We start from the raw sequence: 12,523 nt of genomic DNA on the forward strand, positions 1-12,523 counted from the left end.
GCGAAAGGCTAGGATTGAGACTTTCTCCACCTCACTTTGGGGACGAAGCAAGTGAGTGCTGGGTAAAATGTTGGTAGGCACCATAGCACCCATGTACTCCATGTTGGGGACCAGTTAACTTGCATGTCATAGAAAGTATTAAGGCAGCAACTTTGGGCCCAGGTGTGCAAAATAAATGTTCAAATGTAGTATAGGGTGAAACCATATATCTCTCTGTGGTGGAGAGCCTTTTTTTCCATGCAGAAGGTCTCAAATTCATTCAGGCCCTAGAATTTCCAGTTAAAAGGTTCTCTGTCATTATGGAGGTCTTATGGCTCATCAGCTACTTTTGGTCCTACTTGGGGCCTGTTATGCTGTGCAGTTTTGTGGGTGTTTTTTTTAATTTGTTTATATGTATTTCAGTTTGTAAGCCACTTTGGCCCTGATCTGGACGGCCTAGGCTAGCCTGATCTCATCAGATCTTGGAAGTTAAGAAGGGTTGGCCCTGGTGTAGGGTTGCCAGGTCCCTCTTTGCCACCAGCGGGAGGTTTTTGGGGTGTAGCCTGAGGAGGGCGGGGTTTGGGGAGGGGAGGGACTTCAATGCCATATTGTCCAATTGCCAAAGCAGCCATTTTCTCCAGGTGAACTGATCTCTCTCGGCTTTGAGTCCCTGGTGTGAGAGAAAAGTGGCATATAAATCTTTAAATAACTAGACCTTGAGGTGCCCCTGATGATTGAAGCAGACACTGTGCAGAGCTTAACGTACCAGTGTTCTGACTCAGTACCGGGAAGCAATAGTTTCACAGCATAGAAGGGGACACTCATTTTGCTTAAGCAGCAAATGAATGAAATTGCGGCAGCCTACTAAGGTCATGGGCAATTTCTTTCCCAGTATCCTGTCTTCCTTTCCACTCTCTCAGGGGAAACTACAGTAACCATTCAGTGTTTTGAGCCAGAGAAACTTCAGCAGCCCTTGTTAGCAAAGATCAGTTACCCAGCTGATAAGAGCTCTACTGATAAAACTTGTAACTGGAACATAATGGCTGTTAATGGTATGGCCGATTTAAACAATTTGATTAGCTTGGACAGTTCTGGTTCCTACACTGGAGGTTTTCAAGTATGAATGGTGCATGGCAAGGGTGCAATCTAATTCCCTTTAGAATCAGATAAAAGAGTACCACTTTAACAGATGAAAGGTAATGATAATTTCACTGGAATCATTTATTGAGCTTTTATTTCAAGAGTTCATTACTTCATAGTACTTTTTTTGTGATACAGAAATTAAATGATTCCTTTAGCAAGGAAGTTTTATGTGTCTGAAGCTTAGTCACATGCTGTAGTGACCAAAACCCAGAAAATCAAAGTACGCCCAGAAGTTATCCACAAGTTAGTTGAAAGTTAGTTTCCCTTATACAAATTGCTCCCTCATATGATACATGTATGTTTTTCCGCACAGAACAACTAGCAGATTTTTGCACTCCCACATGTATTAACTCTGTAGTAAGACCCACAAGATTTGTTACATTATTTTAAAAAATGCTTAGGATTGCAATGACACAATATGCTCAAAAACATCAGGAATATGGCCTTTGAATCCTTTAAGAAAGCAGGGAAGAAAGGCAGAATTCCTGTGGCCTACAAGGCCCCAGTTGACATCCTGGTACCTTCTCACCTGGAAAGAGCTGGTGTTCTGCAATAGCTAAGAACATTTGCTGTGATTTAGACTGTGCTTAGAGAGCCTGCATTGTTTAGCAGGCAAACGAGGACACCTGGGTTCAAGTCCCCACATGTTCATGAAGCTCATTGGGTGACCTTGGGCCAGTCATGCTCCCTCAGCCCAACCTACCCCAAAGGATTGATGCTGTGAGGGAGTGGGGGATGGGGTGGGGGAGAGGACCATGTGAACTGCCCTGAGCTCCACAAAGGAATGGTGGGATAAAAATGTGACCAATAGTTGAAGATTCATCTTAGCCACCAAAATGCTAGGTGGCTTTGGGCAAACCATAGTTTTCTTAGCCCTGCTGTCACCTGAAGTAAAAGTCAAATAGACCTGACCAGGGAACCTTGTAATCAGGGATCTTCTGTGTATATTTTTAAGGTTAAAAGAAGTTGTTTAGGGGCATTCAGATCCAGTCTGAGGCATTAAAGGAGAAGCGCTTAGCCCTTTCCCCACAGAAAATCAGCTGACTCAGAGCTACTAGTTGTTCCGTGGGGAAAAACATGCATGTATCATATGAGGGAGCAATTTGTGTAAGGGTAAACCAGGGTGTGAGTAAAAATTTAACTCCCCCCCCCTTTCCTTTAGCTCTATGATCCTGATCTAAATTAGCAACCGCCCACTACACAAGTTGCTTCTTCCCTGTAAAAAATCAACAGGCGATCCTAAATCTTCTGGATGACATCTTGTTTATCCCTAAAAAATGGCCTATGTTACAAGGGAATTGAAAAATGCTTGGAGCAGTCTTGTTTGAGTGTGATTCTTACTGATAATAGCAACATCCTCCTCTTGTCTTGCCAAGCAGTTCAGCAATGAAAGAGAAAGATCAGTCTTGAGTTTTAGGGAACTGAAGTCTAGAAGTTAGGACCCCTGCATGTAGGCATGTTCAGTCAGCAGTGGGCAGTAGGGCTGTCAAAAAAAAAAAAAATTCGGTACAGTTCGGATTCGGCCGAATTTGGCCCTTGTGGGTTTGGTACGTGCCGAAGTCCGAACTCCCCTACTTCGGATCTGTTCAATTCGGCGGGAATTCAAAGTTCGGAAACAAATTCGGCCGAATAAAGCCATTAAAAACACAACCGCGCCTTTCTGCGGCTCTGGGGGGGGGCATTTTTGGGCTTAGAGGTCCCAAACTTTTGGCAGAGCTTCAAAGGACGTTTATTGAAAGACTCCCCAAGTTTTGTAAAGATTGGGTCAGGGGGGGCTGAGATATGGGCCCTGAAAGGGGTCCCCCCACCCTTAATGTTGTGCATCTCTCAGCAGAGCTTGCCGCCCACGCACAAAGCTCCCAGCCCGACAACAGCGGAGAAATTAGCAAAACAACTGCAAACACAACCTTGTTAAACAACACCTTTGCAACACACAACTGAAACCTCCCCCCTCAAACCAGGGAGCGAGAGACTTGAGGGGGAACACACACCCCAGGCAGAACCGACAAAAGCCCCCTTTGGCTTCCCCCCCACCCACAGAAACTGCTCCCTCCCCACACACACACAGACTCTGCTTTCCCCCACACACACACACATACACAGGAGAAAAATTATAGATTAAAGCCCCCAAAGGGGTCTTACTGTGGCTGTCTTCTGTTCCATCAGGACGGGCTGTAATCCAAGATGATTCCAATTAGGCACGGAACATTTTGCTCTGGAGAGATGCACACAGGATCGGATCGGCTGCCCCATTCATCCCAATAGGGGAAAGGGGAAAGGGGAAAGCCCATATCTCGGGACTCCCTGACCCAATGTTCACAAAACTTGGGGGGTTCCTTAAGAAGCTTAATCTAAAGTTCCAGTGAAAGTTTTGTGTCTGCACCCCCAAAAATGCGCCCCCTGCAGCCATGGAAAGAGAAAAGGGGGGGAGGCGATATTTCTGCCCCCACTGAACCCATCTTTACAAAACTTGGGTAGTATCTTAAGAATAATTCACTGAAGCTATGATAAAAAGTTTGGGGGCTATATCCCCAAAAAAGCGCCCCCTGCAGCCACATAAATGGAAAAGGGGGGAGGGAAAAGGGGGAGAGCCCATATCTCAAGACCCCCTGACCCAATGTTTACAAAACTTCGGGGGTATCTTAAGAACACTGGTCTGAAACTCCGCTCAAAGTTTGGGATTTGTACCCCAAAAAATGCGCCCCCTGCAGCCATGGAAAGAAAAAGGGAGGAACCCATATCTCGGGACCCCCTGACCCAATGTTTACAAAACTTGGGGGGTACCTTAAGAAGCTTCATCTGAAGTTCCAGTGAAAGTTTTGTGTGTGCACCCCAAAAAATGCGCCCCCTGCAGCCACAGAAAGGAGCAAATGTGCACAAGCACCCCCCCACACACACACGAGGATTTCACTCTCTCTCTCTCTCTCCCTGGCCGGGCCGCACATCAGCTGATTCCTCCAGTACTCAATCCTGACTGATTGGCCAGAAGAAGATCCAGCTTGCCCACCGATTGGCCGGGGGAGGAGAATGCTGCTTACTGACGGTTATGCTGCTTACTGACGGCCGAATTGGCCGAATTTATTCGCGAACTCGCGAACTCGCTGAATTCAGGCCCCCCGGTTGCCCGCCAGTTTTGAGTTCGGATCCGTCCGAACAGAAAAGCAACGAATCAGGGGAAATTCGGTTGATTTTCAGTTCGGACCGAACCGAATTGACAACCCTAGTGGGCAGGGTAGATGATTGGTGTTGGTGGGACCACAAGCATTGGCTTGGAGCTCATTTAAAAAAACACAAACAGAACCAAGCTATACCTTCAGCAGTGAGGTACAGTATTCCATTGAGTAGCAATTGATTCATGGCAACCCCAAGAAGTTCCACCTTGTGGGGTTTTCAAGGCAAGAGATTAGCACTAGGCTATTAGGGCCTCTACATCTTCAGAAATACTGTGTAGTATAGACTTGTACCACCCGGCCTGTAGATAGAGGCTCACATGTTAGAATCTGCGCCCTCACATCAGAACTCTATGTACATAAGAGAAGTCTAGCTTACCTGGGAAATGGCTAGGCTAAAACCTTTCTCATAGATGTGGAAAGCTAGACAGTGCTAGGGAAATGTTCAAGTTGGGATCACATTCCCACATATAACAGCCCCTCCACCAGCATTTTGAAGTGGTAGAGTCCAGCAAGCTGGTGGCATGTGAGATTTTTCAATATGTAGCTTGGCTCTGGGCTCTGACAGCTGCCTGAGTGTTAAGAATACTTTTTCCTGTGATCACATCTTAAGAAAGGGCTCATGCTTGGAAGAGTATAAAGTATTACAGTATTTGTTCAGCTCACGAGATGGAATTCTCTGCTGAACTACAATACAGCTTTCATCTCTAACAAAACCGGGTTGGTTTGCCCAGAGAAAACGGACCAAGAATTGGTGCGATTAAGTTCAATTTGAGGTGAATTTCTGTATTATTTGGCTTTGTACTTCTTAACTTCGTGCTTCTTAACTAGCTGAAAGGTCCATGACAGACATAAAAGAAGGTTTTAGCATTCCTGTTTAAATCTTTGGCATATCTAAGAAAGTAAATGCTTGTGTTCCATGTCATGAATGTAAATTTACTTTATTAGTACAGGAGTTGCACATTAGCATGGGGACAGCAGTAATGGTCTGGTGCTGGCACTGAGACAAAGCACATGGTTCAGTGTTCTGAGGATGAAACTGTTTCAGACTGAAGGTTGGAAATCCACAATTGTGCCCTGCTTGTAGAAGTGTTGAAGTGGTACCAAGTCTAGCCATATCCCTGTAAAGCTTGTATCTTACTTGCAAGGAGCTTACTTTTTTCCACATGGGGGAACCATTCAAATACACAGCTCCTAGTTTTGGATGGAATATGCTGGGTTTTATACAGGAGGTTTGAGGGGTTTTTTGTAGCTGTGAATATATATTTTTCATTGGTGTAATACACTTACAGCCCATTCTTGAGCTGAGGCGTACAGGGATGGTGGGGAAGAGGCGCAGCGGCGCCTCTTCCTAAGCCACTCCCCGTACGCCGTTAAACAAAAAAAAGCCATTTTGCGGGGGGGGGGGTTGTTTAATTGGGGCCTTTTGCCCCATAGGGAATAGCGAGGCTGCGCCTGCTAAAAAGCAGGTGCAGCACCACCATTCCCGGCGCTGGCGGAAGTGGCTGAAAGGGAATAGGGAGCCGCCTAACCGGCGGCTCCTCCCCCCGGAACACCCCCCTGCGCCGGCGTGGCCTCTCTACGCCATTGCCAGCGCCACAGAGAGGCAGCACCGGTGGAGGGGGGAGGCGCGGTCCCTTTTTTTGCACAAATCACGCAATTACACGTACTCACGCTGCCTCTTATAGAGTTTCGACCTAATTCTCAGGAATGGGCTGAAAAGCCCCTTGAATGAGGTTTACTACTTTATTATAATGTGCAAGCAAGACTTGGTTTTACATTTATTATGTATTAGTTTTAATGGTTGATATCTGTGAACCTGTATGGCCAATTTTGACCACTGATGAAGACTGGTTGTCAAAACACATTGGTTTTGTCTTACATGTCAGTAATAATTAATGTATTGCATAAGTATATGTACAATAATTTAATGTATTGTGTACGTATATATTAATATAAATTTTTGTTTAATATATGAGTGTTTTCTTTTTTGGTTGAACTGTTTTACATTTTGGTCGAAGGCTTTCACGGTCAGAATTCATCAGTTCTTGTAGGTTATCCAGGCTGTGTGAGCGTGGTCTTGGTATTTTCTTTCCTGACGTTTCACCAGCAGCTGTGGCAGGCATCTTCAGAGAATATGCCTGCCACAGCTGCTGGTGAAACGTCAGGAAAGAAAATACCAAGACCACGCTCACACAGCCCGGATAACCTACAAGAACTGATCAGTTTGATTATCCGTAACTTTCTGTGTTTAGGTTTTGGCTTTTGATGCAAGTGCTCCTATCTTTTTGGTTTTGAAGTGGTGCATTCCTAGGAAGGCTCTGCGTTTTCTGAACATGTTGGTCAACTCTTAGGTTTTCTGTTAGATGGACACACTGGATTTGCCAGACTCTTGACTCAGGATTAACAGGTTGCTGGGGAAAGGCCATAGCTCAGTGGTAGAGCATCTGCTTGGCATGCAGAAGGTCCCAGGTTCAATCCTCGGTATCTCCAGTTAAAGGGACTAGGCAAGTAGGTGATGTGAAAGACCTCTGCCTGAGACCTTGGAGAGCCGCTGCCGGTCTGAGTAGACAGTACTGACTTTGATGGACCAAGGGTCTGATTCAGTATAAGGCAGCTTCATGTGTTCAATTAGGAATAGGCCTTTAGTCAAAAGAAGGCAGTGAGTTTAGGAGCCTTCCAGGGAGATGTGACTGGCTGTTGCTAGCAAGCAACAGATAGAGGGAGCAGATGGATCTTGGTCTGATCCAGCAAGCCAGGTCTTATGGTTTGAAGGTAGCCATTTCAGAAAAAAGTGAAATTAAATACGGTAATTTATTTACTTGGCAACAGCCAGGCCCGCAGGCTTTGGCATCCCTTCAAAACAGAGCAAATTGCTGCAGAGATTTCTGCCACAATCAAATATGAGTAATAGGGGGAAAAAAGTAATGACATAATTGACCGGTTTGTGCTGGCATGGAGACTGTGCATTTAAGTCCTGTGATCTAGACATTATGCAGATTGTCATCTGGAGCCACAGCATGTCACAGAATACATTAGCAACTGACTTTACTTTTGTTGCATGGAGGAATATTCCATGAGTCAGTGCTATGAGGATGCTATGTTACGGTTGGTTAATTTCTTTAGTGTATGAAACATAAAAAGGAATATCCCAAAGGAAGTGTGAACAGCTCCTTTTTATGGCCTGTGGATCCTACTGAGGCCCATTAATTTTGAACGCCAACAACAGCTCCATGATAAATGTAGAAACTACCTTTCCCTTTCTAATGAAGAAATAGCTTTGTTAAAGGTCATGAAGACAGGATTGGGGAGATTAAAAAGGAGCAGCTGGAGCAGAGAAACAGGGTGAGAGTAAAGGGAGGTGGGAGAGTAGATATTGTCAGGGCTTAAGAGCCCCAAATGTAAGGCTCAGAGGATTGTAGCTAACATAGAGGAAGCCAGAGTAAAAATGGGAGGGGATGATCTGGTTTCTGTAAGGTGTTCTATATGAAGGGCTCAGACCAAGAATGGGTAAGTAGGGGAGGGGCCAAAGTTCAGTGGAAACATCTACTTTAAATTCAGAAGATCCTATGGTGCACTCTTATGTAGAAGATCTGAAGTTTAAACCAAGGCATCTCCACTTAGAGGATCAGGAAACTGGTGATATGAGAGGTCTTTGCCTGAGACCCTGGAGAGCCAGTATTAGTCAGAGTAGTCAGTACTGGGTTAGGAAGATCAAGGGTCAGATTCTGTATAGGACTGCTTCATGTGTTCAGTTATCATGGAGGTAGAAAGGAGGCATAGAGTCACTGGACAGGTGGTAAGTAGACCAGAGCCAGACCAGCCAGGTGAGGCCTCAGTGACAAGTTGCCTAGCCTTGGCATTTGCAATGGTTCAGAGAGCTTTATGTCAGATAGTGCAATAGAGATACCTTTCCCCCAGTCAAGGTGGGGAAACCCCTGCTCAGAACTCCTGTTGCTCACCACTGCTCCAATCCATCATATGGTAAAAATAAAAAAGATTGGTGGCATAGCATGCAGTATTATGTCACTTCTGTGGAAAACCCGGAAATGACAACACATAACTCTAGGAATTGTCAGAAACACTATGGGAGGTAAACTGATGGTTTTACCATAGAGTTTCCAGCGATTGCTAGAGCTACACACCATCCTTCTGGGCTTTCCCAGAAGTGACATCATTATGCCCATGACCATACCCCTCACTATTGTATCCGCCCTCAATCTTCCAGTCTGTTGCCAGGCTCCGCCAGGCTCCACCTGGCAACCCTAGAGTACCATGGGATTGGACCTTAAGCACTGCTAGATTCCACGCCCAAGAATACAGTTGTTTGAGTGTCCAAACTTGGACTTCCTATAGCTCACATCACCAAACCATAGCCTCCGCAATAGTGGCTAGGATTTTGGCTTTCAATGTGGGAAACTGTTTGTGTTCCCCTAGAAGTTGGGGGAGGGGGACAAGGAAAACTGCTGCATTGCAAGGTGATATGACTTTTTAATTTTCTGTTTTATATTATTTTTTATTTCCTTGGTTTCCTGAACTGTTGACAATTGGATAGAATTTTTTGTTGACAGTTGGCCAGGCAACATGTTGAATTGTGTTGGACTGGCTTGGCTTTGACATTACCTTTCATGGACATTACAAGCACAGACATCTCATGCTAGAAAAGTCACAGGAAACAATTAAAGTAGAGGGTTTCTCTGATGGGCCTTACACAAGCATAAAACTTCTTAAGAAAGACCCAATCTGATGAACTGCAGTAGCATCAACTGAATTTTCTGTACATGTTGTGTGTATTTGGCTGTACCAGCACATCAAAGCTAGTTGCAGAATGGCCCTTGTAGTATGGGCAAATCCCAGGATTTGCATTGCTTCTTCAAGGTGGTATTCTGTGACTCTTACCATGCTGGAAATAGCCTCCATTGCCAATGCATTGCCATGACACCTGATGCTAATTATTAGGTAGTGATGATGTGCATTCCCCTGGCTCAGTGCATCCCACCAGTTTCATTCCTTTTTTGATCAGTGGGCTTGTTTTGCCCTGTATCCCACTTATCCTGAATTCTTATTTAACTAGGGTTAACGATTACACTAGTGAAATATCCAATGATGCATGGATCCAGACACTGAGTATTTCTAAAATTAATTTCAGAATTGGAGGGAGAAAGCATTATGGAGTTACTTTACAAGTAGGATCCCCCAAATTTAGAATGAGATCCCACTTTAGAAAGTTGAAAACCACTGAAGTATGTTTAAATGCAGCTTCCAACACACTTTAACACTGAGAGACTGTCCTTCAGTGTTACTCCTCTGAAGATGCCTGCCACAGCTGCTGGCGAAACGTCAGGAAAGAAAATACCAAGACCACGGTCACACAGCCCAAATAACCTACAAGAACTGACAGGCAACTTGTAATGTTTGAAGACCATGCTACCTTATTGATTTATGTTTGTCCTGTTATTCCAAAACTCAGAGGAAGTGGCATGTCAGAGGGCATTATAATGGATTATAAATTAAAATATCCTTAAGGTCTGTCAACAGACACTAAGCTGTGGTTGTCAATGCCTCTTTTGTAGTGTCCAGGAGGAGCTTTCACACCCAACGTACGGACAACCAAGGAATTTCCAGATGATGTGGTCACCTTCATCAGAAACCACCCCTTGATGTTCAATCCCATATATCCAGTCCACAGGAGGCCATTAATCGTTCGGACGGGCACAGAGTACAAATATACAAAAATTGCTGTTGATCGCGTTAATGCAGCAGATGGAAGATACCACGTCTTGTTTCTTGGAACAGGTAAAAAAAGAAGAAACTTTCGACAAGGGTTCTATAAAATACATTTGCCAACTTCTAGCAACAGACATACACATAATTAAGAATTTAGTCTTCCAATAATTCATTTGTTGTGTTCTGTCTATGTAACCATCTGATTTCATCTGAAGGGGGGAAATTAATTAAGATAACTATCAAGTACTTTGCCTGCTAACACATCATGCAACATTACACATGTCCAAAGAGCAGAAATAAAATAGTACAATATCTTGTACTTATGCAATTCCTCACATTTTCCAAGCACCGTAGTTGAGAGCAATAAAAAACTTCACATTCAATAATCTATCTGGCAAACAAGACAGCTGTAAATACCCCTTTTTCAGTCTGTTTTCCTCCAATTCCTGTTATTCAGCTGTGATAAAAATCCTTGACAGAAGCAAGTGAGGGAAAGAATCATTTTCTCCAGTGGAAAATCTGATTGGATCCAATCCTTCTTTCTCTGAAGCTATCTTTGGTTTTTGTTTTTGTTTTTAATTTAAAAAGTATGTATCCCACACTCTTCAGAATCTGCCAAACACAACTAACATCATAAAATAAATCAATAAAAATGTAACTTAAAAATTAAAAAATAACAAATAACATAATAAGTAAATAAATCAAAACAGCAGCAATAAAACCAACAATCCGTCCTTTAAACCAGCAGGCAGTAAATCCAATAGTATAAAATCAGAGCAGTAGCATAAAAGCAAGGAGAAAGCAGGACAAAAGGATAAAACTGAGTTAAAAGCCTAGATGAACAAGGATCTTTGGCCTGGCACCTCGAAGCCAGGAATGTAGGCACCTGACACAGAGGAGACCTGAGCTTCCAGCCTACGCTGGTACTGAGCTTCAAAAAACCCTTAAGCTTTGAATTTGTACTCCTCCAGAAGAAGTGTCTTAGCTAAGGATCAGTTTATTGTACTTCATCCACCCCATTATCTTATTCCCATTTGGTGAGTGCTCAGGGTTGAGGCCTTCCCTTTCTTTTGGCTTTGCCCATTTACTGTGCCGTGATCATGGAGGATGCTTAATATTTGATAATCAGTATTTTTATAAAAATGAAACATAAATGTGTCTTTATGTTAACACCCAAAAAAGGTTTACTGTTCCGTTTCCACTCCACACTTTCTGCTTTTGTGTTTTCACTGAAAAACAGAAGGAATGAACAGAATTCGCTCGAGATAATCAAAGTCATCAAGGAAAATACAGCTGGAGATTATGCATTTTTTAATGGAAAGATTTGTGTCTATGTCTTTCTGCTGAGCATAAAAGCTGCATTGCAGAGTTCTGGTGGGCTTGAAAATTAGTGGCGCAGGCATCAGCAGCCCTTGGCAGAGACAAATGGCACTTGGCTCCTTCGTGACATTGGAGCTTAGACAATATGGATGAATTTCTGAAGCTGAGTTGAGTACTTGCCAGTCATGTCTGTCACTGTCTGAGATGCATCTCAGTTCTTCATACCAAGGTGCAGGAGGACATGTAGGATTAGAGCTTGCTGAACCTTCCCACTAACAGAGGCACTTTCCTCCAAGGTGCTTTCATCAAGTGGAAGGAGCTGTCTCCTGACACAGCATTGTTTTGAGCATCTTGCATCAGGGGAAGGCTTCTTCCACTGTGATAGAACTCCTCAGCTAGGAGTTTTTTATGTGAAGGGAATCTTTAATTACTTCATTAGATTTTTAGTCAGTGTATATATTTCCCCTCCCATTTTATGCTCACCCTGTGGCATGGTTAGGCTAAGAGAGAATGACTGTCCCAAGGCTACTGAGTGAGCTGCATGGCTGAGCTGGAACTTACTCTAACACTCTAACCACTACACTACCTGGCCAGTGGGGAAACAGTTAAAAGCTCCAATTCACCACCGGCAGTCCGTTGTTCCAAGAATTCACTTCTGTATAATTTAACTGGACATCTAACTGTGCTCTCAGTACCAGTCACTGATTATGGACTCCAGGCAAATAGCTTGGAGAAAGAACCCCTCCACTTTTCATCATGTAATCATGTCCCAGGAAGAATACAATCGACCTTCTCATTTTTGCACGAACGGAACGGAACGCAGCATTTCCTCCGTGACCATACCAATGGTGTCATTGACACAGCAGCTGTTCCATGCCAAGCTTTAATAACAGGTACAGTGTGCCTTTTCTAGGCTACAGAAGGAAATAAATCCCTTAAGCAGGTGATTGTTCTTGGGACATGCTGCCCGCTTTCTAAATGATATCAATCTTGCATTTAGCCTGGGCCATTAATCCCCCCCCCCAATTGTACTCAGACTCTTAAAACACTGTACACACCTGATGGGTTGATGCACAGCCCTCAGTGCCACGGGTCGCCTTTTCTATTTGCTCCAGAAATGAAGTGACCTCTACAATGGAAAAGGAGTGAGTATTCAACCATAAAGAGAAGAGTACAGTTGGCAT

The 12,523-nt window shown here is 43.9% G+C and overlaps 1 protein-coding gene across 1 annotated transcript in view; it reads left to right on the plus strand.

The window, feature by feature from the left end:
• Positions 1 to 12,523, plus strand: part of SEMA3C (semaphorin 3C) — a 159,720-nt gene that overhangs the window by 114,646 nt on the left and 32,551 nt on the right. The window contains exon 11 of the mRNA XM_056845836.1: positions 9,866 to 10,088. Within this exon, the coding sequence (XP_056701814.1) occupies positions 9,866 to 10,088 (223 nt within the window). The remainder of the gene's footprint in view (positions 1 to 9,865; positions 10,089 to 12,523) is intronic.

This window comes from Euleptes europaea, chromosome 3, assembly GCF_029931775.1.
Source record: "Euleptes europaea isolate rEulEur1 chromosome 3, rEulEur1.hap1, whole genome shotgun sequence".
NCBI classification, from domain to species: Eukaryota; Metazoa; Chordata; class Lepidosauria; order Squamata; family Sphaerodactylidae; genus Euleptes; species Euleptes europaea.